The sequence below is a fragment of the Mizuhopecten yessoensis genome, unplaced genomic scaffold (assembly GCF_002113885.1).
Source record: "Mizuhopecten yessoensis strain PY_sf001 unplaced genomic scaffold, ASM211388v2 scaffold2929, whole genome shotgun sequence".
In the NCBI taxonomy this organism is placed as follows: Eukaryota; Metazoa; Mollusca; class Bivalvia; order Pectinida; family Pectinidae; genus Mizuhopecten; species Mizuhopecten yessoensis.
In genome coordinates, this window is record NW_018404790.1 from 222,987 (window position 1) to 249,463 (window position 26,477).

Consider the following 26,477-nt stretch of genomic DNA (forward strand, 5'->3'; position numbering starts at 1 on the left):
GACAGAAAACTTCGGAATCAAAAATTTAAGAAAAGGGCCATAACTCCACATATTATGGGGCATAAAATATGCCACACTCCATCACTCAAGAACCACTCATAAACTTTGGTAATTTACAGGTGACAGAGTTCATGAGATGCCGTCATGCACATGCAAAGTGATGCACATTAAATAAATCAAATGCCTTAAATCTGTTTATAATAGTGGGACACAAGGCTGTATTTTAGAAGTGTAACACTTTGCCATCACAAGAGGTGCGCATATATGCTGGCATATAAAATTTGATAAATGTAGGTGATGAGAGATTAGGAGATATGCCCCAAGCAAAGTGATGCATGTTGAACAAAGGGCCATAACTCTGAATTCATTGGGACACAAGTACCAATCAAAGAAATAGGATACAAGAGGTGCTCACAAATAAAATATGGAAATTGTAGGTGACATAGTTTATGAGATTATATGCCCTGTGCAAAGTGATGCATGCTGAACAAAGGGCCATGATTATTCTGTATGTAGTGCAATGCAATACAGGATCAAAATTCAGACACATAACGCTTTGCCATCACAAAATTTGGCGATTGAGTAAGTACTGTGTTATTTTCAATATTTATAAACTTTTTCTTTCTACTTTGATGACAATATTGACAAGTGATATGTCTGCCCACACACAAGGTTGACTTTTAATGAGGTCACTAACACAGAACATGGCTATACGACTTTTAATGAGGTCACTAACACAGAACATGGCTATACGACTTTTAATGAGGTCACTAACACAGAACATGGCTATACGACTTTTAATGAGGTCACTAACACAGAACATGGCTATACGACTTTTAATGAGGTCACTAACACAGAACATGGCTATACGACTTTTAATGAGGTCACTAACACAGAACATGGCTATACGACTTTTAATGAGGTCACTAACACAGAACATGGCTATACGACTTTTAATGAGGTCACTAACACAGAACATGGCTATACGACTTTTAATGAGGTCACTAACACAGAACATGGCTATACGACTTTTAATGAGGTCACTAACACAGAACATGGCTATACGACTTTTAATGAGGTCACTAACACAGAACATGGCTATACGACTTTTAATGAGGTCACTAACACAGAACATGGCTATACGACTTTTAATGAGGTCACTAACACAGAACATGGCTATACGACTTTTAATGAGGTCACTAACACAGAACATGGCTATACGACTTTTAATGAGGTCACTAACACAGAACATGGCTATACGAGTGTTTTATTGATGGGTCCATTACCTGTAGATTGGCCACCCCAACCGCTATCTGTTTCGACTCCCCAGAGTGGACCACAATGTCCGTATCCAGTGAAGGACTGTCAATCATTGGACAAGCATTAACATTGGTTACTGGAGCTGCCTGTAAATACAATAAAAATATGATGCAATCTGGAAAACACAGTTTCTATAATGTATCACTGCATTTTGTTTGATTTTTGCAATCTGGAAAATACAATTGTTAAAATGAATTTCTGCATTTTGTTTTATTTTTGCAATCTAGAAATTACAATTGTTAAAATGAATTTCTGCATTTTGTTTCATTTTTGCAATCTGGAAAATATAATTGTTGAAATGTATTTCTGCATTTTGTTCGATTTTTTGCAATCTAGAAAATACAATTGTTAAAAATGTATTTCTGCCTTTCGTTTTATTTTTTCCACAGTTCCATTTGTAGCTGTTATAATTACTATTGATAATTGAACTTCCTGAAGTAGTACTGGCAGTATAGCTGCAGCTGTTATTTCATTGATGTTCTACTTACTCCTGTAGTTACACTTCCAGTACGACTACAGCTGTTGGTGTCATGGTGCCACTCACAGGTGAAGTTACTCATTGTACAGGTGGTACAGCTGGCAAACAGGTAAACACAGGTACAAATACTGTTAGTCATACAGGTAAATACAGGTACAAATACAGGTAAATACAGGAATAAATACTGTTAGTCATACAGGTAAATACAGGTGGCAAACAGGTAAATACAGGTACAAATACAGGGACAAATACTGTTAGTCGTACAGGTAAATACAGGTACAAATACAGGAACAAATACTGTTAGTTGTACAGGTAATTACAGGTAAATACAGGTACAAATACAGAAACAAATACTGTTAGTTGTACATGTAAATACAGGTAAATACATGTACAAATACTGTTAGTTGTACAGGTAATTACAGGTAAATACAGGTACAAATACTGTTAGTTGTACAGGTAATTACAGGTAAATACAGGTACAAATACAGGGACAAATACTGTTAGTCGTACAGGTAAATACAGGTACAAATACAGGAACAAATACTGTTAGTCATACAGGTAAATCCAGATACAAATACTGTTAGTTGTACAGGTAAATACAGGTAAATACAGGTACAAAAACAGAAACAAATACTGTTAGTTGTACAGGTAAATACAGGTAAATACATGTACAAATACTGTTAGTTGTACAGGTAAATACAGGTAAATACATGTACAAATACTGTTAGTTGTACAGGTAAATACAGGTAAATACAGGTACAAATACAGAAACAAATACTGTTAGTTGTACAGGTAAATAAAGGTACAAATACTGTTATACATACAGGTAAATACAGGTGGCAAACAGGTAAATACAGGTATATACAGGAACAAATACTGTTAGTTGTACAGGTAAATAAGGTGGCAAACAGGTAAATATAGGTACAAATACAGGTAAATAAAGGAACAAATATACTCTTAGTTGTACAGGTAAATACGGGTGGCAAACAGGTAAATACAGGTACAAATACTGTTAGTCATACAGGTAAATACAGGTACAATTACAGGTAAACACAGGTACAAATACTGTTAGTCATACAGGTAAATACAGGTACAAATACTGTTAGTCATACAGGTAAATACAGGTGGCAAACTGGTAAATACAGGTATGAATACAGGAAAATACAGGTACAAATACAGTTAGGTGTACAGGTAAATACAGGTAGCAAACAGGTATATTCAGGTAAATACAAGTATAAATATTGCTAGTAATACATTTTGATAATTTAACTTTCTTGAGGTGACATACATAAAATATTGCAATATCATTCTCTTTATTTTGTCCAACTTTTACAATCTAAGAAACGAATACAGTCTCCAATACATTTAACGATGCAAAATTGCATAACATAACTGTTGAAACTAATCTCCTAAGACTACAAATAAAAGCCATTGATCTCCGATATGTCTGTGCCTTCCATGACAGTATTGAGGTAACAGCTTACTTTTGGTGAGGACGACAGTCAAACACGGGAACACTGCGCTTCACCACGGCTCGTCCTCCCACGAGGAATTCCACCTGGACGTCTGTGTAGTCTGTACCAATAGAAAGCCGCTTCTTTGTTTAGTAAGGGGTAACATAACAACCTATACCTATACATATATACCTATATACTTACCTCCTACACTACACAATTTGATCCCATCCCTTTATCAATAATTATATATATCAGTGACCAGTCCTACTTCTAATTTAAATTATAATCGAGTTCTTGTATGCTGACTTGGACATTTTTATTAGGTTTATATAAACTTTATTTATTTCACAACAATTATGAAACAAGTTTTTACAACTTACACTAATCTCTCTTGTGCATGTTAGCGCATATTACTGTGGGAGGAAACCAGAGTACCCGGAGAAAACCCACATGGACGGGCAGGTGATATACCTTGTCTCATCCGATCGGGGAATCGAACCCCGGCCGCCTTGGTGAAAGGCAAGGTCACTATCCACTGCACCACACGACCACCCGATTTTCTTTGGTTGTGCGACTCCTACTGAATTCTAATTTGCTTCTATCAATCAGTGAAGAGCTGTGATACTGATGTTGAAAATTCATGTGTATGTTTGTGTTGGTGACATGCACATTCTTGAGAGCTACCAGATCATTGCAATTTTGATTGGTGGGAAATACAAGATAATCACGGCCGAGATCTGTGGGAATAATAATAGACCATGGCTGCAGAGTCAGCTGGTTTCTATGATCAGTGGGAAATATCACATCATGGCGGCTGATATTATATAACTGGTCAAATATGAAGCATTCATATTATAAATGATAAGATTTTATTACCAAGAATAAAAGCAAATACAAAATTTGGGTCAGTAACATTAAGAAATTATTGTGTACAAGTGATAAATGTCTTGAATCACAAAAAATATGTTATCTGTAAATTGCATCAAAACATTCTCTCTAGGATTGCACCTTAATTATAAGTTGTATATTGTTTTGCGATTAGTCGTTATCACACACAATCATATATATATAGCAACTTCCGACTTTACACTAATGTAAGATTTACGACAGGGGAGATAAATCGAGTGGATTGTCTAGGGTGCTATATTTCTTGTGATAAAAGGATTTATTGATGGCCAGTAACAATAACAACGTATGTCTATTCTGCTATCTTCTTTTACAGCTGCAAGCATGTCGCCATAACATATGCGTCTTTTATGTAAAACTTAAGTGGTTTTATTGATTTCAAGTATCTATCTGTACAATTAAAACCTGTATATGCTAAGCTCGGAAGAAAAATGCAAATCTTATGTAAATTATTTTTACCAAAAAGATTTAATTTCATTCTGGCTTTTTATTTCTTCCAGCACCTCTTAGCAATTTGTAACAAAATAAAACATTAGCAGATAGTTCTTGTCAGATAATGAAGAAATTAATCAATAGGAAATAAATAAATAGGAAGGATCTTGTGTGAAGGGGCTCAGTGGAAAAACAAACCTGAAAGGACATTATCAGGGAGTGAAGACAAAAAAACAATCGTAACCCTTGGATCTAACTCAAAGTTGATTGCATATGTGCACTGCTCAAGATATTTAAGCTTCAAACAGATACCAAGTATGTACTATGTACATGTATTACCAAAAGTATTGGAATGAATCAAAGAAATCCTTTATTGCAGAAAGCTAAAAATAGAATCTAGTAAACAGCAGTAGAATACACCAATCACACCTGTGTTACTGCCCGTTCACGTCTCATAAAACTAACCAATCCACATTTACATACCAGCAAAATCATGTCTCTCACGTAACAAAATTCACATCACAGCAAATACAGGATATCATCAAACAGATATTGTGTAGAAATGCTCTTCTACGTAGAATCTCAACAGAAATCGTTTCTAACCCTAATGACAATGGTTTTCTGCCGGCATCTGTTTTATTTTAAATGTTCATCAAATTCTAATCAGACAATTTATAATAAGACCTAATTTGTTGGCGATCAGTTAGAAGATTGGACATTTTCCCTCAGTACAAGACACCTCCAGAAAACTCTTCATTTCCTCCTCAATCATGTCTGGCCCGGTGTAAAGTGAACATTTGTTTATGTCCAAAATTAAGGACCCAAAACTTTAATCTCTAATACTATTTAATGACAGTATGGCTACTTGAATAGAGGCCAAGGTTCTTTAATAATATCATGGGGATAGTAAGATCTGGGTGACAGGATGCCCAGTAGGCCTGTATCACTCACTTATCATTCAAGAGCTGTTGGCAAATAAATCTTTCATTTGTGACTTTCAATTTAGGTCAAGTTCATATTCATTTAAACAAAGATGAGGGAAGGCCAGGTAACACTACACGTTTTAAACCTTTTAACACATTTACCCCCTGCTACCTTTAAAGTAGGTCAATGTCATTCATTTGAACAAACTTGACAGCCCTTCATCCAAGTATGTTACTGACCAAATATCACCCTTGCAAGCATGGCCTCTTGGTCATTCAGAAGAAAATGTAAGTTGTGATATGGCCTCTGTGACCTTGAAAGTGGGTCATGACAATTTCTTTGAACAAGATGATAGCCCACATTCATCCCAGTATGCTACAAGCCAAATATCAGGACCTTAGGCCTCTTTCTAATTCAGAAAAAAAATGTTTAAACAACAAGTTGATGGCAGGTATTGCACTTTGGTATAAACTTTTAACTTGTCCATTGGGGAGGAGAGCAGAAACCATCAGTTATCTTCATAATTTGTTCCTCCTTTTATTTTTATTAAATTTAAGGCATAAACGGGTGAAAGCAGTAAACCTAGATACATCTAAGTGATGCATTCCCATTTTGACTATAATTGAAATTTTCCTTGAAATTTATAACACAATGAGGGTGGAGTGACAGTTAAATCAATAAAGGAAATCAGTTGAAATTCCCCACAGAATTGATAGTTGTATAGTTTAATTATAAACATAAAACTGAACAAGTTCTCAGCACAATTTGATATGATATATTGGGTTACCCAAGGACTATAGTCGTGCCAAGATGTTGGTTTCTTACCGTAATCATGTTTATAGAATTCCCTAAATTTCAGTTGTATATTACCAGCAAGTTCCCATCGCTGCAGACAATCACCTCAACATTTAACATAAGCAGACAAGACCAATTTTATTTTAAATTTACCAGATTTATTTGAAATATATCTCCAATAACAAAAGGACAGGAAGTCTAGTAAAACTTGAAGGACAGCATTCTTTCATTATCATCTACATGTGTTACAATGCCACGAGTATATTTTTAGAAGATGTTTTTCCATTGTAATTCTGGGTTGTGTAACTATGGTAATTATAACATCATGTAATACTAGGGTAATTCTGAGATGATGTGTCACCATGGTAGCCATGAGATGATGTGTCACCATGGTAATTTTGACATGATGTGTCACCATGGTAATTCTGACATGATGTGTTACCATGGTAATTCTGAGATGATGTGCCACCATGGTAATTTTGAAATGATGTGTCACCATGGTCACCATGAGATGATGTGTCACCATGGTAATTCTGACATGATGTGTCACCATGGAAATTCTTACATGATGTGTCACCATGGTAATTCTGACATGATGTGTCAACATGGTAATTCTGACATGATGTGTTACCATGGAAATTCTGACATGATGTGTCACCATGGAAATTCTTACATGATGTATTTCAATGGAAATTGTGACATAATGTGTCACCATGGTAATTCTGACATGATGTGTCACCATGGTAATTCTGACATGTGTTTCCATGTTAATTTTGAGAAGATGTGTCACCATGGTAATTCTGACATGATGTGTTACCATGGTAATTCTGACATGATGTGTCACCATGGTAATTCTGAGATGATGTGTCACCATGTTAATTCTGACATGATGTGTCACCATGGTAATTCTGAGATGATGTGTTACCATGGTAATTCTGACATGATGTGTCACCATGGTAATTCTGAGATGATGTGTCACCATGGTAATTCTGACATGATGTGTTTGAATGGAAATTGTGACATGGTGTGATAATATGGTAGTTCTGACATGATGTGGTAACATGGTAGCCATGGGATAATGTGTCACCATGGAAATGGTGACTTGATGTGTTTCCATGGTAATTCTGAGATGATAAGTTAGTTACCATGGGGGTGCTGAGATGTGTTATTCTTTCAAAGTGTATTACCATGGTTTTTCTAACATGATGTGTTACCATGGTACTTCTTCTATATGTTGCTGTGGTAATTCTGTCAAAGTGTATTACCATGGTTTAATTCTGATATGTATTACCATGGTAGATATGACATGTGTTGCTATGGTAATTCATGATAATGCTGATATGATGTTTTACCGTGGTCAACTGAAAATATTCCATGACCCCAGGTCCCTGTTAAAATCCCCGTTACCATGGTCCCAGGTCCCTATGAATATCCATGTTATTTACCAGTATTGCATGTTTCGTGTGTTTAGTATTTCAGCAGGACAGAAATATGCTAGGTGTTGGGTCTGTGATAAAACACTGGACGGAGCGCCGCCTGACATGGTTGCAGCCCCAAATGTTATAACTGACAACTATTAAATAAGGGGAATGAAGGTTTCGCATGTATTTCTGACATCATGCCGGCAAAATGTCTGCATACTGACAAGTTTACAGAATCTAAAAACGAGTCCCAAACACGCCAGATGTTGTCCTAACTGAAATTACAGAGCAAATTTAATCCCAATCACACATACGAGCTTAAAATACTACATGAATGTTGATCAATCCAATTAAACATTCCCGCAGAAAACATAATTACATGCTCATGTATAAAACATTCAGGTTAGATCATATCTTTATAAAGTTAACTTGAAGATATACACACTCCTTAGATTATATACTCTAGCTTCACACGATGACTACTGAAGCCTGCGTCAGTGAAAAGCTCGGCTAACAGTTTTAATACTGATCCAATCTGTGTTCTTTCTTCGAAAAATTTAATCAGTATATAATATTAAGTTCGTGACATGTAAGAAAGTTTAATGTCTTTTTTCGCAGCAGCAGCAGCAGTCTTAGAAGTTGCCTTACATGTGCTGCAAGAAACCTCGATAGCTCCCGACACGATAGAACCGATTAATCATTTGATTGATATGCTGAATTCTACAAGTTCTTATGTCATATATTGAATAAAATGTACAATCTTCGGTAAAAAAAATCAAAGTTTTGAATAAAGATAAATAGATTTTGAGACTATTAGAAAGTTTTTGGCAAGATTCTCGGGCAAAATCAATACGTATTTCCCCCTTAAACTAACTCAATCAGAAGATACCATTTCGCCTATATCATAGTTACTGCATCACCAATAACGACGGCCTCACAAAGGCATTGTGAGAATCTCAACCAAGGCGACATTCCAACATTTATCGGCATGGAAATACGACCTTTGTCTGCAGCGAGGGTCGAAATATGGATAATTGACCGTACTACCATAAATTTACATTTTCATTCTAGGAACAGAAAATGTGAAGGAAACTGGAGATGTATCATGCAGTGCTGTAAATTTTAAGGACACTCGTTCCACTGCCAAAAACTGTAACTAAATGTAAATCATTTTCAGGCATCTTAATATAGCTTAGATAAATCATTTCTGAAAAGAAAGTGAGAGGCTAAACAGGGATTCAAACCCTCAACTTTATATTGTTATATTATGGCTCTGTATTGTACCTATTGAAAGTGGACAAGAATTTGAAACACTAGAACTTAATTTGACTCATTAATCAAGCATTTTCCCTATTGATACTTTACCTGACTTCGACCCATTAATTGTGAAATGTACCCACAGACACTTGAACAGAATTTGACCATTGATTCCGTATCGTACCAACAGACACTGGACCAGGACTTGACCATTGATATTGTATTGTATCTACTGACACTGGACCAGACTCTAACCCACTAATCATTGTACTGCATTTTACCCCGTTGAGAGGTCAGTGATGGGTAAAGCACTGCGTATAAGTTTTATAAAAATAAGAAGTCGATGGATGTGAGGATGGCCAGATAACCTGCTGCATCACGACCCTGTCTATTGGGGTCCATCCCTCTTATATCAAACGCTTTATATGATATTGAGTCAGCATCATCCAGACTCTTCTTCATCTACTTGGCCTGTGATTACATGTCACTTGGTAAATAGTTTTAAATCAATTTGTCTAGAATTGGTGGTGACGGACACCTTGATACTACAGAGCTGATGGAACTGTCTGGACTGTGTAGACTGGTAGAGAAAAGGTTGACCGACCAATCAGAGGGGGTTTGAAGGATGCACAGACCATCTGTGTAAGGTTACAGCAATTTTTAAAGACTGACGAAGCGACAACGGCATGGCATAAACCTTTGTACAGGAACTGAAATTCAGTGTACTAATGATGATTGTAGTGTCTGGACCAGCACTAGATAGTATATGATAGATGACTGTTATATATAGGTTTACGAAACAGAAAGTACACAACGAATGCTTCATACAATATCAATGTCTACAGTTTTTATAGTACATCTGATAACTCAATTTTATCCCAATTGTATTACCACTTAAGATAAGATAAATACACCTTTGATATTTCTGTTATCTGGCTACAATATAATATATTAAATGAAAAGGGGTATCACGGTAGGAGGCAATTATTGGTAGTCTGGTGGTAGGACGACGGGCTCGTGACCGAAGGGTTGCGGGTTCGAGTCACATCACGGCACTGTGTTGTATCTTTGAGCAGGATACTTTACTCCGCTTTTTCCAGTCTACTCAGCTGTAAATGAGTATGTGGTTGGGCAGTGCTAGAATTGTTGAATGCTAGCTGTGAGCGCCGAAAAGGAATTTGAGAAATATATTGGCTGGTTGGGAAGGCCCTCTAACCACGGATAATAGTTTGTGAACCGCTTTGAGACGACCAGAGTACAAACTAGGTTGTGATTAAGCGGTATATAAGAACCTCGAATTATTGTTATTATTATTATAAAAAAAGCGCCCTAGAGTGTATCATGTCACATTTCAATACAGAATGTTCTTGGATACGTATCCCAATATAATGTCAGAGGGGAAAAGTGCACAATTTAAAAAGAAAGAATGTTATCAAACTGAATCATATTTATGGATCGCGCAGGTTTAAGATTTTCATTAAACCAACCATCGCTTATGCAATTTCAACTGATTCCCACCCCCAGTAATAGCCTCTGTTTAAGTTTATTGGCATATCTGTTAGAATGTGTATATATCGTAATCTGATAGCTTAAAACACCTAAGTGATACATGGAATTATCGAAATACAGCGATATTACATTTCTGCAATATGTGATTTGATATCATATGCCTGTGTATTGTGATTTACCAGTTTTCCGATATATTATGACAGCTAGCCCAATTAATGAACTTTCAAATGATATAAACAGTAGCTAGTGGGCTTATGGGCGGCAGCAGACTCTTTAATGCTTGATTTTACACAAGATCAAACCTTGAATGTATCAACAATATGTATGTATAACTCTAATCTACACTTACTGTCACACAACTTCTGTATTGCGATTCCATATCATATGCTTGTGTATTGTGATTAAGCAATTAAATGAACTTCTAAATAATCCCTTTTTTTTTTAACTTGTATCAACAATATACATGTACATATCTCTACTATACACTGTCACAAAATGTTTAGAACTCAATGAATGTCACCATGTTAAAAGGAACAGAGAAATCCTGTTGACTTACTATAACATCAATACTGGCAATACTAAGACATGTAAAACAGAATATCGAGTCAAATAGATGTTAGTACATTTGTATCCTCCTCCTCACAATAGTATGCTGGGCTTTTTTGTCCTCGTGTGTTAAGTGAAGCATCTAGCTATAATCTACAGGGTACCCAATACCCAAAGTTAGACACACACCAAATGTTAAATGATAGGATTATATGGCCTATCGGTATTAGTGGTACAATCGATTAATGCAGTTAGGATGGTTATAATCAAAGCGAGTAAATTAAACCAAGCAAACATTTATAACATCTACACACAATAAAAATTGGTTAGCTTGAATGTTTCAATTGAAAACTGTTTTAACAAATATCATAATAATGAAAATTAGTAAATTTCTCATCAGATTGTAATGATGATTTAGTATGTTAAAAATTATTTCCTACAGGTTGCACACAATATTGACAGGTTAATTGAATGTTGAAGTTCAAAACTGTTTTTAACATTGTATCGTTACAATGAAATTACCGTAATCCTCATCAGAATGTAATGATGATTTAGTGCATTAAAAATGGGAGGCTATACACAAGAATAATTAGTTGGTTAGTTTGAACGTTTCAATTTAAAACTAGTTTTAAGAAATATACACAATGAAAATTATTATTTTCCTCATAAGAATGTAATAATGATTTAGTAATTTTTTTTTTCTTTTTCTACAGGCTTTGTGTTGGTTCCTGTCATCAAATATCTTATCTATTAAGATACATAATACACTATCAATTTATTTAGCTGGTAATTTTGCTCCTCTTATATTTGATCAATACAGTTTAATTGAACTCCAACAGTTTTCCAAGTAATCCATGAATAATTCAGAAATGGTTTGCTCTGGAAGATCCTCTTTGAAATATAAGTGCCTTAGCAACAAAGTTTGCTCGATAGCTCAACTGTCAATGTGGTATTACATCTACTACTGACACATCCTATGGGTTTTTTCCTAGTAAGTTTTGGATTAGTACTAGAGATTTTCAGGTAAGAGTTGGCAGAGGTTAGCTGTGTCTGGGTAAAGTGGGTAATTAGTATTACCTGTAGGTTCTGCCATTTTGTGTAGTGTTACGCATGCTAAATAGTTTAGTAGGTATATATCTTAATAGACAATTCTGATATCAAAATATACCACAAATCTGTCTCTAAAAGATATAGAGGAGAAGACAGGTCGAGCAGGCTCCTATTAGGAACAGTGTATAAGCAAATTTAGTTTCTAGCCTCACTCTTTGTATAGACTAGTAGAGGTTTCTAGCAGTAATATAAATATTCTAGCTGTCACAGTTAATTGTATAGTGTCCTAGTTCCCGCAACCAAACTGGCCTCAAAATTCACCAACAAATCTGACGCTTACGGTCAAGATTCCATCGTAACAAATTTGATCATAGTATATTTTTGTTTTTTCAGCGGCGACAGTGTGACTGTACAGTGTTACAAAATGTATAACGTTGCCTCATCTCATTTAACCAGAATATCATATCATCAGTAATAGAGGCAAAATTCCAGGAAATACACGATCCTTTTACACATAATTTTATTTCCAGTAACGTGGAAACAAATGAGTATTAAATTTTCAATGCTCTATTGCTTTTTTTTTTACGTGATAAGTACACAGGACCGTCAGTTGAGTTAGACTTGGTGTTGGAGAATTTTAGACCACACATCCATTACAAACAGTATCAACAACATGACATGGTGTCTTCTTGTTACTTTTAGTGTACTGTACAAAATATGGTTAAAGTGACAATGTTTACACATTGACAAAAAGTATTTGTTACTAAAGGTCAAAAGTCAAACTTTCTTTTTTAATATCTCAAATGATTTCTTAATCTAAAAGCGGCCTGAAAACACATATTTGTAGGTACAGTACACTTCTACAAATTACAGTTATGTAAAGCTTTGAAAATGTGTAAAAGAATTTCAATTACAAAAATGACGTTTGACGTTTTAAGAAACTGTTTTCAAAGCTTTACTCTTTCGTACCGGAGGTTCACTCTCATTTAACATGTCATTAATTGTACAAACGGTGTGCAAGTGGTCTCAAAGTTTATTTCGTAAAATTATTTAAAAAAAATTAAGTTTACACTAATGTTTAAGCACCGTCTTTCAGTTAATCCATTTACAAGCTATTTGAAAATCTAACATTAGGTCAGTGATACGACAAAAAAGGAGGTTTACTTCATGTCTGTCTGTGAGACGACCTGCACGTAATGTTAATTGTGGTTACCAGATGGAAAGCAAGTTAAAGCGAGGACGGCCCAGCACACTACTCACCCTTACCCTCGGGAAGTACCGGCAACTTTGGGCGTGACGGTAACGGGCAAGTCACCGTCTCACCGTCAATCTGAGCTGCGGTCTTAGACATGGTGTCCTGGCTGGAGAAGTAACACAGGAGGTCAAGGTCACCCGAATCTCTAGGGTTCAACATGATCTCTTCTAGTCTAAAGGTTATCTGTTGAAAAAAAAACAAAAAAACTTGACACTTAAATATAGTCTTATATGTACTATATATCTATAGAATATGTTCATATTCTCTCTCCCAGAGTCATTATTACAAATGTTCTGTCAGAGAAATTTCATATCTTGTATTTAAAACATATGTTATTACCTACAGTCGAATTGTTCTTTGTTATAGCTTTCCATCAACTCAAAACCACACAAAACTTTTATTGTTTTGAGAAAAAAGAAAAAAAAGCTAATTTGAAGATCTGTTATATTTATTAATTTAAACATATTCAAACCGAAATGACCTGAGGTGTTGACCTTTACGAGGCATATTCTTATCAGGCAGTACCTGGATACCTTTATTTTCAGGTATGCTACCCTGTTCATTGTTCAGATGTACCAAGTACAAGCCCTGGAACATCATGCCCCATTATCAATATGGCTACAACAGCTATAGGGTCATATGAGGATGGGTGCCTGAGGAGTTACCGCCGGAAAGGGAAAGTAGACAGAAAAGGGAAAGTAGATAGCACCCCCGATTCTTCAGGGGGGCCACACTAGACGCTTCTTACGATCGTGCAGTGGGAAACAGCGGGCCTATTCTTTCTCCTAACCTGCACTGGTACTACGGTAATTGGAGGTAACTATGACAGGTCATTTTGGTCCGACTATACCAGTACACCAAGACCTAACATAAAATCAAGTTAATCTTATTGAGTTTATGTACTGCTTGGAACACCTCGGCTCGGAACTTGACAGCAAATCAAGCTGGGACCGAAATCAATCAATACTTATCAGAAACTGGTATTAGATTATTTTTCTACTACATGCAGAATTTAACATGTAAAATGGATGAAGATAGTATATTTTTGGCAACTTTTTGAAACCTTTTAATTGCTTTGATACCACAATAGATTGATGTCATGATAGAAAAAGACATTCATTTGGTTTCTGACATTAGCGATTCCAGAATAACTGAATAAAGAAGAAAAAATTAGTACTGGGATTTTTTTCTTGGAAAATTGTCAACATTCAAGACAGACGTTTCTACAGAGGTTAAGGCATTTTCAGCATGGTAGACAAACGTGAACTGTGAGATATTTTTATTTGCCAGACACATCACCTGTTGTTTCTCAATATCGGAGTCCAGTTTTTCATAGCTCAGAACGTGGGGTTGTACTTCCACCATCCTTGCACATGCTCCTTGTTTGGCGGGTAACCAGTGTGGGTAGACTGCAGAGGACGGACAGCTTTCCTGCTCCAGACACCTGTAAGGGTCAAGGTCACATCAAGGTTAACATTACAACTAACATTCCTTCAATGTGAAGTGGAGAATTTACTTTTTGTTATGTCTGGTCTCCATGGTTACCAAAGCTTATCCTTGGTTGCCATGGGTTACCAGAGGTTATCCTTAGTCTCCATTAGTTACCACAAGTTATCCCTAACCTCCAGGGATTACCACAGGCTATTTCTGGTTTCCATGGGCTACCACAGCTTATCTGTGGCATGGATAGTGGACTGCAGGTTATCATGGTCTCCATTTTCCCAGTTTATCCCTGGTCCCCATGGGCGACCCCAGTGACTATAGGTCATCCCTGGTCTCCATGGGTGACTACATGTCATCCCTGGTCTCTATGGGTGACCCAAGGTTATCCCTTGTCTCCATGGGCGACCCCATTGACTACAGGTCATCCCTGGTCTCCATTGGCAACCCCAGTGACTACAGGTCATCCCTGGTCTCCATGGGCGACCCCAGTGACTATAGGTCATTCCTGGGCTCCATGGGCGACCCCAGTGACTATAGGTCATCCCTTGTCTCCATGGGCGACCCCAGTGACTATAGGTCATCCCTGGTCTCCATGGGTGACTACATGTCATCCCTGGTCTCTATGTGTGACCCCAGGTTATCCCTGGTCTCCATTGGTGACCCAAGGTTATCCCTGGTATCCATGGGTGACTACATATCATCCCTGGTCTCTATGGGTGACCACAGGTTATTGTTGATCTCCATGGGTGACTACAGGTTACCCTGTGTTTTAATACCATGAGTTTCCTAATTGTCCGTATTAGTGAGTTAAACTATAATGGTACCTAAACTGTTTACTTTCAATGGATTGCTATTGCTTTTAGGTACATTTACTCAATTTTGAATTTAAAATTCCTCATCTCAAGTTTAAATCTGATTTACAGATGAACTTCAGCTCAGCTATGATACATAACCTTTGATACATGTGTGTAATTTCTATAGTAACATGTTCTGCTGTACCCCCGGGAGTCATTATCTTACCCAACCGACAGCTGCGCTACACAACAGTTGTTCCCCCTCAATACAGAAATGTGCTAACATTCTCACATCTTCTAAACTCAAAGGCATTTTAATGTCTTTAAAAGCAAAGGGGAGTAAAAGATAACACCACACATTCTGCAACATATGAATATTTTACTATCTCCAGTCTAGACCAGACTTTATAGTGCATTGTTTTTAATACTTTATTTCAGTTCCTATAAACTACAGAACAATGCCTATTGGGCTGACTCTGGTCTCTCTATTACAGCATTGTGTAACTTGTCTAATATATCTTTATTAAACCCTGCAAAATTCAGAAACCTGTGTAAGGCTAAACTTCACTGACAACATTTCTATGTAAGTTTAATGTATGTATTCAGAAAACCCAACGGATTCCAAATACAAAAGTGTTCCTATGGTGTTCAATTAAGAAATGTTTAATGTAGTTCAATCATGAAATATATCTGTTTCTACCAGCCACACACAGGGTTATGTGAACCAGGATAGCAGTACATTATACCTGTACACAGGGTTGTGTTAACTAGGACAACAATACACTTCGACATTATACCTGTTCTCTACCAGTTGTAGGGTCATGTGAACCTGAATAGCAACAAATATGAAGTAACCTGTTCAGACACACACAGGGTCATGTGAACCCAATTAGAATCATTATATGCAGTATACCTGTTCTCCATAACACACCAGCCACACACAGGGTCAGGTGAAGCCGTACACTCCTCACAGGATACCTTCTCTTCGCAGTGTCGAATGTCCACGATCACCAGCTAAAACATTGAGTAAATAAATCATCACACACACATCAGCTAATATACGGAAAAGACTCAGCATTTTAGTGATAATCTTACATAAGTTTTTTTTCTCTATGACACAGTAGTGATGTAATACATGTGATGACTAGAGGCATTTTGGTCCTCAGAAGCAGTCATTCCAGCATTTTAACAAATCTGACTGCAACCTTGAATATTGGTCAATCTCTTTTGATTTTGCAAATTTTGTAGTTCTTTATGCCAGGAAGCTACTGGTCAGAAAACCATGACTCTAGGCTTTTTGGTTCTTCAGATGAAGTATTTTTTTGTGTTTTAACATTCAAATATTGCACCATGCATGTATTTGTAAAGCTCCCCTTAGTGGCGTGTCTATTGACTGATTTTATTTATTTTGCAGACTACAGACCAGGCACTAACTTGCTAGCTAATGAATATGAAAACATTGGAGTGGCTTTTTACTTACAATGAATAAATCTAGATGCCCTAAATTTTAGCCCTTTTATGCTCATGATGGGTCCCCAAATTGTGCTAGCCCCATGTACATCTAAATCAACATCACCTAGGAATACTTCCTACCAAAATTGGTTAAAATTGGTCAAGTGTTTTTTAAGAAGAGGTGGTTCGAAGAAAACGCTTACAGACAAATGATGGGCAATGGACAACGGACGAAACCAGATTGCTGGAGCTTGCTAGGCCCTTTGGAGCCATGTGAACTAAAATTAGGGAGATAACTTTTCAAGACATGATAATATCTATCCTGCATTGCCGATCAAAATTAATCCCATCATAATATTATGATTAACAACAAAAACTTAACATAAGCTGTTCTTATCATGTAATAAGGACAATGACACCCTGTAACATGGAAATTTCTTTTCTGTTTGTGTGAGTGCGAGTATAATGCATCACCTCTTAACGCGCGGACAGGAACAGGAAGTGGCTGATGTAAGGGCCGTTCTGTCAAAAGGCTTGTGGAATGAAAACACATCATTACCACCGTGTTCCTTCCTTTAACTTATTGATCTAACGATACAAATCCCTATGACAAGCTACACCAACAAATCTTGTACCATACATTACTAACAAGAAATAAAGAGACCACAGATTTCCATTTCCTTTGGTTTTGTCAGATATTAAAAAACAAATAGCTAAATGTGCACGAAGGAACATCACATAATGGTCCATTGTCTAAAAAACAACATCTAATATAATGGTCCATTGTCTAAAAAACAAACTTTTGATATAATGGTCCATTGTCTGCCTCCCTGGAATTTAATGTCTTCTGAGTCACAGGTCATCGCTGGTAACACTATCACAAGTCTTACTTTTGCCTATCCTTTTTCAATATATAGAGTCATAAATTTGCCCTTAGTAACTACAAGTCACACCAGCCCCTGATTATCATAACAGTCGAATCTGTCCCTAGTAACTACAACAGTCACATCTGTGCCTAGTAGCTACAACAATCACACCAGTCCCTCGTTACTACAACAGTCACAACAGTCCCTAGTAACTACAACAGTTACACCAGTCCCTAGTTACTACAACAGTCACATCTGTGCCTAGTAACTACAACAATCACACCAGTCCCTCGTTACTACAACAGTCATACCAGTCCCTCGTTACTACAAAAGTCGCGTCTGTCCCTAGTAACTACAACAATCACACCAGTTCATAGTAACTACAACAATCACACCAGTTCATAGTAACAACAACAGTCACATTTGTCCCTATTAACTACAACAGTCACACCAGTCCCTTGTAACTACAACAGTCATATCTGTCCCAAGTAACTACAACAGTCACATTTGTCCCTATTAAATACAACAGTCGCACCAGTCCCTATTAACTTCAACAGTCACACCAGTCCCTATTAACTACAACAGTCACACCAATCCCTAGTAACTACAAGTCACACCAGTCCCTAGTAACTACAACAGTTACACCAGTCCCTATTAACTATAACAGTCACATCTGTCCCTAGTAAATACAACAGTCATACCAGTCCCTATTAACTTCAACAGTCACAACAGTCCCTATTAACTACAATAGTCAAACCAGTCCCTAGTAACTACAACAGTCACACCAGGCTATAGTAACTACAACAGTTACGCCATTCCCTATTAACTACAACAGTCACACCAGTCCCTAGTAACTACAACAGTCACAACAGTCCCTATTAACTTCAACAGTCACACCAGTCCCAAGTAACTACAACAGTCACATCTGTCCCTAGTAGCTACAACAGTTACACCAGTCCCTTTTAACTACAACTGTCACACCAGTCCCTAGTAACTACAACAGTCACACCATTCCCTAGTAACTACAACAGTCACAACAGTCCCTAGTAACCACAACAGTCACATCTGTCCCTAGTAACTACAACAGTCACACCAGTCCCTAGTAACTAAAAAAGTCACATCTGTCCCTAGTAACTGCAACCGTCACAACAGTCCCTATTAACTACAACAGTCACACCAGTACCTAATAACTACAACAGTCACACCAGTCCCAAGTAACTACAACAGTCACACCAGTCCCTAGTTACTACAACAGTCAAACCAGTAGTTACTACAACAGTCACACCAGTCCCAAGTAACTACAACAGTCACGCCAGTCCCTAGTAACTACAACAGTCACATTTGTCACTAGTAAATACATCATTCACATTTGTCACTAGTAACTACAACATTCACATTTGTCACTAGTAACTACAACAGTCACATCTGTCCCTAGTAACTACAACAGTCAGATATGTCCCTAGTAACTATAAAAGTCACATTGGTCCCTAGTAACTACAACAGTCACACCAGTCCCTAGTAACTAAAACAGTCACACCAGTCCCAAGTAGCTACAACAGTCACACCAGTCCCTAGTAACTACAACAGTCACATCTGTCCCTAGTAACTACAACAGTCACACCAGTCCCTAGTAACTACAACAGTCACTCCAGTCCCTATTAGCTTCAACAGTCACACCAGTCCCTAGTCACTACAACAGTCACACCAGTCCCAAGTAGCTACAACAGTTACATCAGTCCCTTTTAACTATAACAGTCACACCAGTCCCTAGTCACTACAACAGTCACACCAGTACCTAGTAACTACAACAGTCACACCAGTCCCTAGTCACTACAACAGTCACACCAGTCCCTAGTAACTACAACAGTCACACCAGTCCCTAGTAACTACAAAAGTCACATCTGTCCCTAGTAACTACAACAGTCATAACAGTCCCTATTAACTACAACAGTCACACCAGTACCTAGTAACTACAACAGTCACACCAGTCCCTAGTAACTACAACATTCACATTTGTCACTAGTAACTACAACAGTCACATCTGTCCCTAGTAACTACAACAGTCACACCCGTCCCTCGTTACTACAACAGTCACACCAGTCCCTATTAACTACAACAGTCACACCAGTCCCTAGTAACTACAACAGTCAGATCTGTTCCTAGTAACTACAACAGTCACATATAATAAAGTTTTATGTCTGGCTTAAATAACCATATTTGCACCTTCTGACCTTGGATATAAACTGCAACAATCTTTTATTTTCTCCAGTCAGCAGCAGACCCATTGAATTACTTTTTGTCAATCTGAGTCGTGTTTTTTTTCTCCAACATGAAGCATTAGGAGAAATAGATAACTGCAATTATCCTTGTGCACCGAAAGAAAATGGCATTAACTGGTTGAAACGAAACAAGGTGACAGTATAGAATTACTGGCCAAAAGAACGGAGCAAAAAGCATTTTTTTTTGTTGTGTGACTAGACTGCTAGACCTGACGTGTATTGCGAGGGTAACACTTCTGCAGTCTATAATCAAAAGCAGAAGCATTGAAAATAAAGGACCAGTCAGTCTGATGGCAACTGACATGAACTGGTTTTAAAGTGTTCAGTCTTGTGATTTCCAAGGATACTTTTTAACAGCATTTCAAGTTTTTGCGAGAGCAGAAACCCATTGGTGAGATTTTAGGAGCAAGATATCTTTTCCATTATGCATCATACTGGCTGTAAATGCTTGACAAATTTATATTACTGTCATTGGACCTTCAATAAAACATAGATGTACTGTATCAAATAGCCCAGAAAGAGACTTCTCAAACACACACAGCCTCAAATACGCCATTTCATCCCTTGCCTGTATCTATCAAGGAGAACTACTATCTATGACGAACGTTTGAAGGCCTTCATTAAGCTTGTTTTGCTCAGTGATAAATACCGTCTGTGGGAATTTCTCCTATCATAACATACATCAGAAAAAGCTTTATGACATAAATGGCAAAGCTGATATCCAACAATAACAATGTCAGCTCTACAACACATCGAATTCCAAAGTTTTGTCCACTAGCATTACAGCAGATAGATCTGTTCCAGAAGACTGGGGGTGCTGTGTTGTCTAGCCAGTCTAATATCTTAATGAACCTTTGCCATGACAATATTAATATTGTAGAACATTGCGCCCGAAGCTGTCTGTATCTATCTATATTTAATCATTCCCTGAAGGCTATAGTGAATTAAAGTATAGCAAAAAAGCATTTCCTTATCAGTCCAAGTGGTAGCCTGATGTAACAGGCTGGAAGAATAACACAAGGTAATGACCAGAAGAGGCGGTGTCGGTCCATCTTATATCAACCTCCCCCAGATGGATTTACACATTGATACAGCAGCACTGCCTTAAGAGGGAATACCATCACAATTCAAGGTGGTGGTTCATTGCAAACTTACATCTCCAGGGTTTTTACAAATTCATACAGCTGGGCTGACAAGAGGAGGATACCATTACAAAATCATATGTCAGTCTATCTCATATCAACTCCACCATGGACTTACACATTCTTACAGTTGGGCTGACTAAAGCAGATTAACCCTTTACAAGATGTGAAGTTGATCCATCTTACATCGACACTTCCATGAATTTACACAGTCATACAGCAGGGCTGACTAGAGGGGATACCATTACAAAATGAAATGTTGGTCCATTTCATATAAACTTTGTCATGGACTGACACGTTCATACAGCTAGGCTGACTAGAGCAGTTACCAGATGAGGTCCTGGTCACCCCATGTGAACCCCTTACCTTGTGATCGGTGATGACATACAGCATGCTCAGGTCTCTGTTGAAGTGGATCTCGTTTTTGATGAGTTGGCCCACCTCAATTTCCAAATCCTGGACTACCGACACAATGTTGCCAGGAGACTGGATCACCTGCAGGGAAACAATATTTACAGGGTTTCATAAAAACACAAATTCAAGAGAAATCAATTTTCTACAAATAGTGAACATATAAATATAACTTCTACCTCAACGACTCAATGGAGAACAATCATTATGAGTACGGCTTTACAAATTCATTTGAATATTCATCCCGTAATCAGTATTTACTAAAAGCAACTACACGACCAGTGGAACACCAGTAAGCAACTCGAGGTAGAGGAAAGGAGAAGTGGGTATTAGTCTCTTACCTTTTTCAGAGTACCATCCTTGGTGCCCAGGAAGAGAAGAACTTGGTTGTTCTTTGTCGTGACAGCCACTGAGGTGAGGACAGTGTTAGGAAACTCCATGATGGGTGTCTGGAAGATAGGATTGCGACCCTGGATAGGACCGTATCGTCTGCTGGCATTTGTACTCCCGCAGTAGTCAGGTTCACCAGTCTGTAACAAACAGGTCAAAGGTCATTCATCATAATTTTGTATAAAGATATACATGAAACAACATATAAGTTTCACAATCATAGGCGTAACAAAGGAGATTAGTGTGTCCTCTGTTCTACTATCTCATCAACCTGCTTATAACATTTTATCACATAATCTGCCTGTTATCCAGTGAATTCGCCCATGTAATATTTTTACATATGTCAAAAATATATTTTTGCCATCCTTGCATTTTTGGCTTTAAAACCTGCCAAAATATAAGTTTTCTGAGTTATGTGATAAAATGTATCTTAAATTTGTTTTTATTTCATATGTGCTTTTATGAAACTTGTCTCGAAGTTTTAATATTTGCTCGCCAAGGCTCAAAAAAATAAAAACTCCTAAGACTCATTTCATAAAATCTCATATGAAATGAAAACCTAATTAAAGTCCTATATATCTTAACCATAAAACTTCTCCTCTGAACCCCAACTGGACACAGATTTCTCTCACAACCACTATAGTTTTCCCCATTCCAGACTCATTGGACAAATCTGCTAGGGGTTGGTAAACATTTCTGGATATTAACTAGTGGGTAACACCCTAGACAATATTTCACTGGTCAATCTTCTATTGATGACGTCAAGTAACAATGTTTTGTGACGTCATCTTCCATGGTGACGTCATAGTTTATAGCAATTGTTTCCCTGATCGTAAAAACAGGAACAATGTATTCCCAAAAGAAACACACGGTTTTCTAGATAAAGTATCTGAAATTTGTGGGAGAAAAAGGTCCTCAAACTCATGATGGTTGATTATCATGTGTATCTTATTCTCATTAAATATAAATACATACCTTAATTTACAATAATTATGAAACAAGTTATTTCAACTTATATTAATCCCTCTTGTTGGCCCGGATGTTAGCATGCAGGGGTCTTAGTGTGGGAGGAAACCGGAGTACCCGGAGAAAACCAACATGGTCGGGCAGGGACCCCATACCTTTTCATGGTGAAAGGCAAATGCGCCTTCCACTGCGCCACCAGGCCACCTTAACCCGACCACCCTACTCTTCATTAGTTAACTCATTCACCCCTGAAGACATATTTGAACTCTTCCAATTCAAAGTTTGGAATATTTCATTATGAAATGGCAGGGGTGAATGAGTTAATTTTCACTGGAGTTAGATACAAACATAACAACCAAAATAACACCACTCTTGGGAACCTCATTATCCACACTCCTGGTCAGGAAAAGATTTTACTTTCATACCCCGTGTGGATAACAAACACGAAACATTTGCGCCTGGAAGACCAGAAGTTACACATGTGTGATCCACACTGTAATTCATCATATGCAAAGTTAAATGTAACCAATTGACAAATATGTTTCTTTTATTTTCAGCAGTTAATTCTAGCAGCAGTCTGCCATTGTGTATACATATACATTACAATAACATCCTGTCACTGATTTACATAGAGTACATGTGTATGTCGTTGATTTTTCCTTAATATGTTTTTTGAAGAAAATGGAGGAGAAAAGGGATCATATCCCTTTTCTGAGGCTAAGAAACAGACAATTCTACTCTCCTTGGAGATTTTTGACAGTCCAACCTTCATCTGAAGCAGACGCAGGTTATTAACCTTTCAAGAACCACCTCTATAAGAGTCTCCTTACATAGCCATTTTGAACTGTTCCCTCTGGACTTTTCTGTCTAAATGTTCCAATATGAAGGAATTTAAATCATGTAATCCTTGTATATATAAACTCAAGTTAAGAATTGGTATCTGCTCAAATGACATTTGACTTTTTCCACAAAATGTATTGTCTGTCTGACATAACCATGTTGAATTGCTTCTGGGCTTTAGGTCGCTATAATCTGGCACCCTCCGCAGGTTTTTAGCCCCTAATGGCACACCAGCTTTGACTGTGCGTCTCCAATTTGATAGCAATTTGAAGCAGTGGTAGACCTATGTGAGTTTAAGTGTTTCACATCTTAATTTTTTTCTTTTTCTGATTCCTCTCCAAAAACAACCATTACAGCATTAATCTCCTCCTGTAAAACTTGATAAAAACTCAAGACTGTTGATTCGGGGTTTTAGTAGGCGGTGTTTTGGGCCGATGTTTGTCAGTATTGCTCCGTAAATCAGGAACATTCGCACAGCATCTCTTTTTAATTATCTTGATTTACATTTCAGATGAAATTAGCCAATATAAAATATGAGAACTGCACATGAAACAAAAACTTAACCTTGGCAAGTCGAAATGGTCATTAAAGTTTACGATTATTTGCCTGGTCAAGTGACGAGGAACCGCAAGATCTCCAAAGGTTCTTACTGTAGCACAGTCAGACCAATTAAAACAGATGCAAACCCCCATCACATGTTCCTGCCTTCTGAGATGGCTTATGAATTTTATATCCCTTTCATCTGATTATGGGTGAATGTGTACCAGCAATGGAATTTGCAAGTTTTTTGGCGGTAAAAATTACCGGGAATGCCAAACTTATAATTGGGTTGCCTTTGATATGCCTTGCCACTCGCCTCCTGTCACTCTTGGAGTAGCAATAGGCGGAATACCAGACAGAGCCAGAGTAAAGATCTGCCTAGCTCTTGTTCTTGTATAATGTTCCCAGAAGATCACGGCGTCACACCCTCGAGGTCATAACATCAAAGAATCTCCCTAAACATTGTCATCAGGAAACACTAGGAAAAAACTGCTAATGGACAAAATGAGTGATACAGTTGTATTAAACCTAGCACATATTTTAGACAAAGTATGTCTTGCAGAGATGATGAGGATGGAATCGCATAATTAATTACTGAAGTGATACATGAATTGCCCGACTGTATGTTATAATAGACCATGTCGTTGAGCTCCATCAGCAGAAGTACTTTGAGTTACACAGATTAACAACAGATGTTATGTTATTTGTCATCATAAAGACCGAAGCAACGAGTGGAGAAAGGAAAGGAAGAGCAAGGCTGGGGTAACAACTTACCCAGACGAGCCTATAGGTCTAGACCAATCATAACACTGGTACTGACGGGAAGGATATTTATTAAAATTTTACCAGTGAAATATCGGAAACGATCAATTTGATCAAAACTTATATTAGATTATTAATGTCATTTGACCTTTAGAAATGTAATAAATAGAAAATTTAATGGATTACCACATATATTTCACTTGTACAGCAGAATATACCTGTAATCTAACTCGTACTTTGCACTTGTAAAAATATCATTATTTTGCCAAACTCTTTTTTTAAAACATATATTTGGTATTCAATGGGAAGCCGGCTAGGTACCCACCTGGCAACATTGGTACTAGGGGAGGTAACTCAGGTACATATATCTGACAACATTGGAATTTGATGGGAAAGGGAGATAAATCTAGGTACACACCTGACAACATTGGTACTAGGGGAGGTAACTCAAGTACATATTTGTCTGACAATAGTGACAGCAGTTGTATATCATAAAAGGTAAATATTGTAAAATTTGTAGTTATTGAAGTTCCTAAAGATAAAAGTTGTCTTCTTTTGTTTCATCTAAACATAAATAAGTGTGAGGTATCTTTGTAGCTAGATGTGAAGGTGGATCTCTGATAACCCTTACAAACATCTGAAAATATTCTCAATGATAAGCACATTCACCATTTAATACTGAACGACTCCACCAGCCTGTCACAAGGGAAATAACTGTGATTACAATTGCCATGATTAAGATTGACTGGAGAAAAAGAAACTCCTTCTCCAGACCTGTAATTACCCTGTGCATGTTACGTGTGAAGTACACATGACCCAAAACATGTGATACATAAAGGAGAGCTCATTTAAAGGGGCATAACTCAGATTGTAGGAGAAGCATAAAAAGTTGGACATTCCAAAAAACTCATATGGTTTTGATATTATCTCGCATTTGGAAGCTGATAAAAACTTCAAAGGCATACTTTGATACATGTACATGTGGATATTGTATGTCATACTTGTTTATTTTGACATGGTGAAAAAGCTTAAGATGATGGCAGTCTACCGTGTTTGTTTTGTGGAAAGAGACACAGATTATCAGCCTGGATGTGTTGTTTTACATATGTTGTCAAATAAACAACCGGTCATTTGAGTCACCATCATGTAACGTTTTCCGACTACCATCTGTTTATCATCAGTGTTGATAGTACATCAAACCCCTGACTCTCTCAACATTCAAAACTAACTTAAGTCTAGACA

General features: G+C 37.3%; 1 protein-coding gene across 3 annotated transcripts in view; it reads right to left on the reverse strand.

The window, feature by feature from the left end:
- LOC110446687 (plexin-A4-like) overlaps positions 1-26,477 on the reverse strand; it is a 116,788-nt gene that overhangs the window by 22,327 nt on the left and 67,984 nt on the right. For 2 of the 3 annotated variants that reach the window (XM_021491963.1, XM_021491964.1), the window contains exons 3-10: positions 22,079-22,267; positions 21,693-21,821; positions 16,501-16,601; positions 14,650-14,794; positions 13,356-13,533; positions 3,283-3,373; positions 1,809-1,896; positions 1,287-1,406 (exon numbers count right to left, since the gene is read on the reverse strand). In XM_021491963.1, coding sequence (XP_021347638.1) covers positions 1,287-1,406; positions 1,809-1,896; positions 3,283-3,373; positions 13,356-13,533; positions 14,650-14,794; positions 16,501-16,601; positions 21,693-21,821; positions 22,079-22,267 — 1,041 coding nt within the window. The remainder of the gene's footprint in view (positions 1-1,286; positions 1,407-1,808; positions 1,897-3,282; positions 3,374-13,355; positions 13,534-14,649; positions 14,795-16,500; positions 16,602-21,692; positions 21,822-22,078; positions 22,268-26,477) is intronic. The other variant, XM_021491965.1, reaches the window with a different exon arrangement.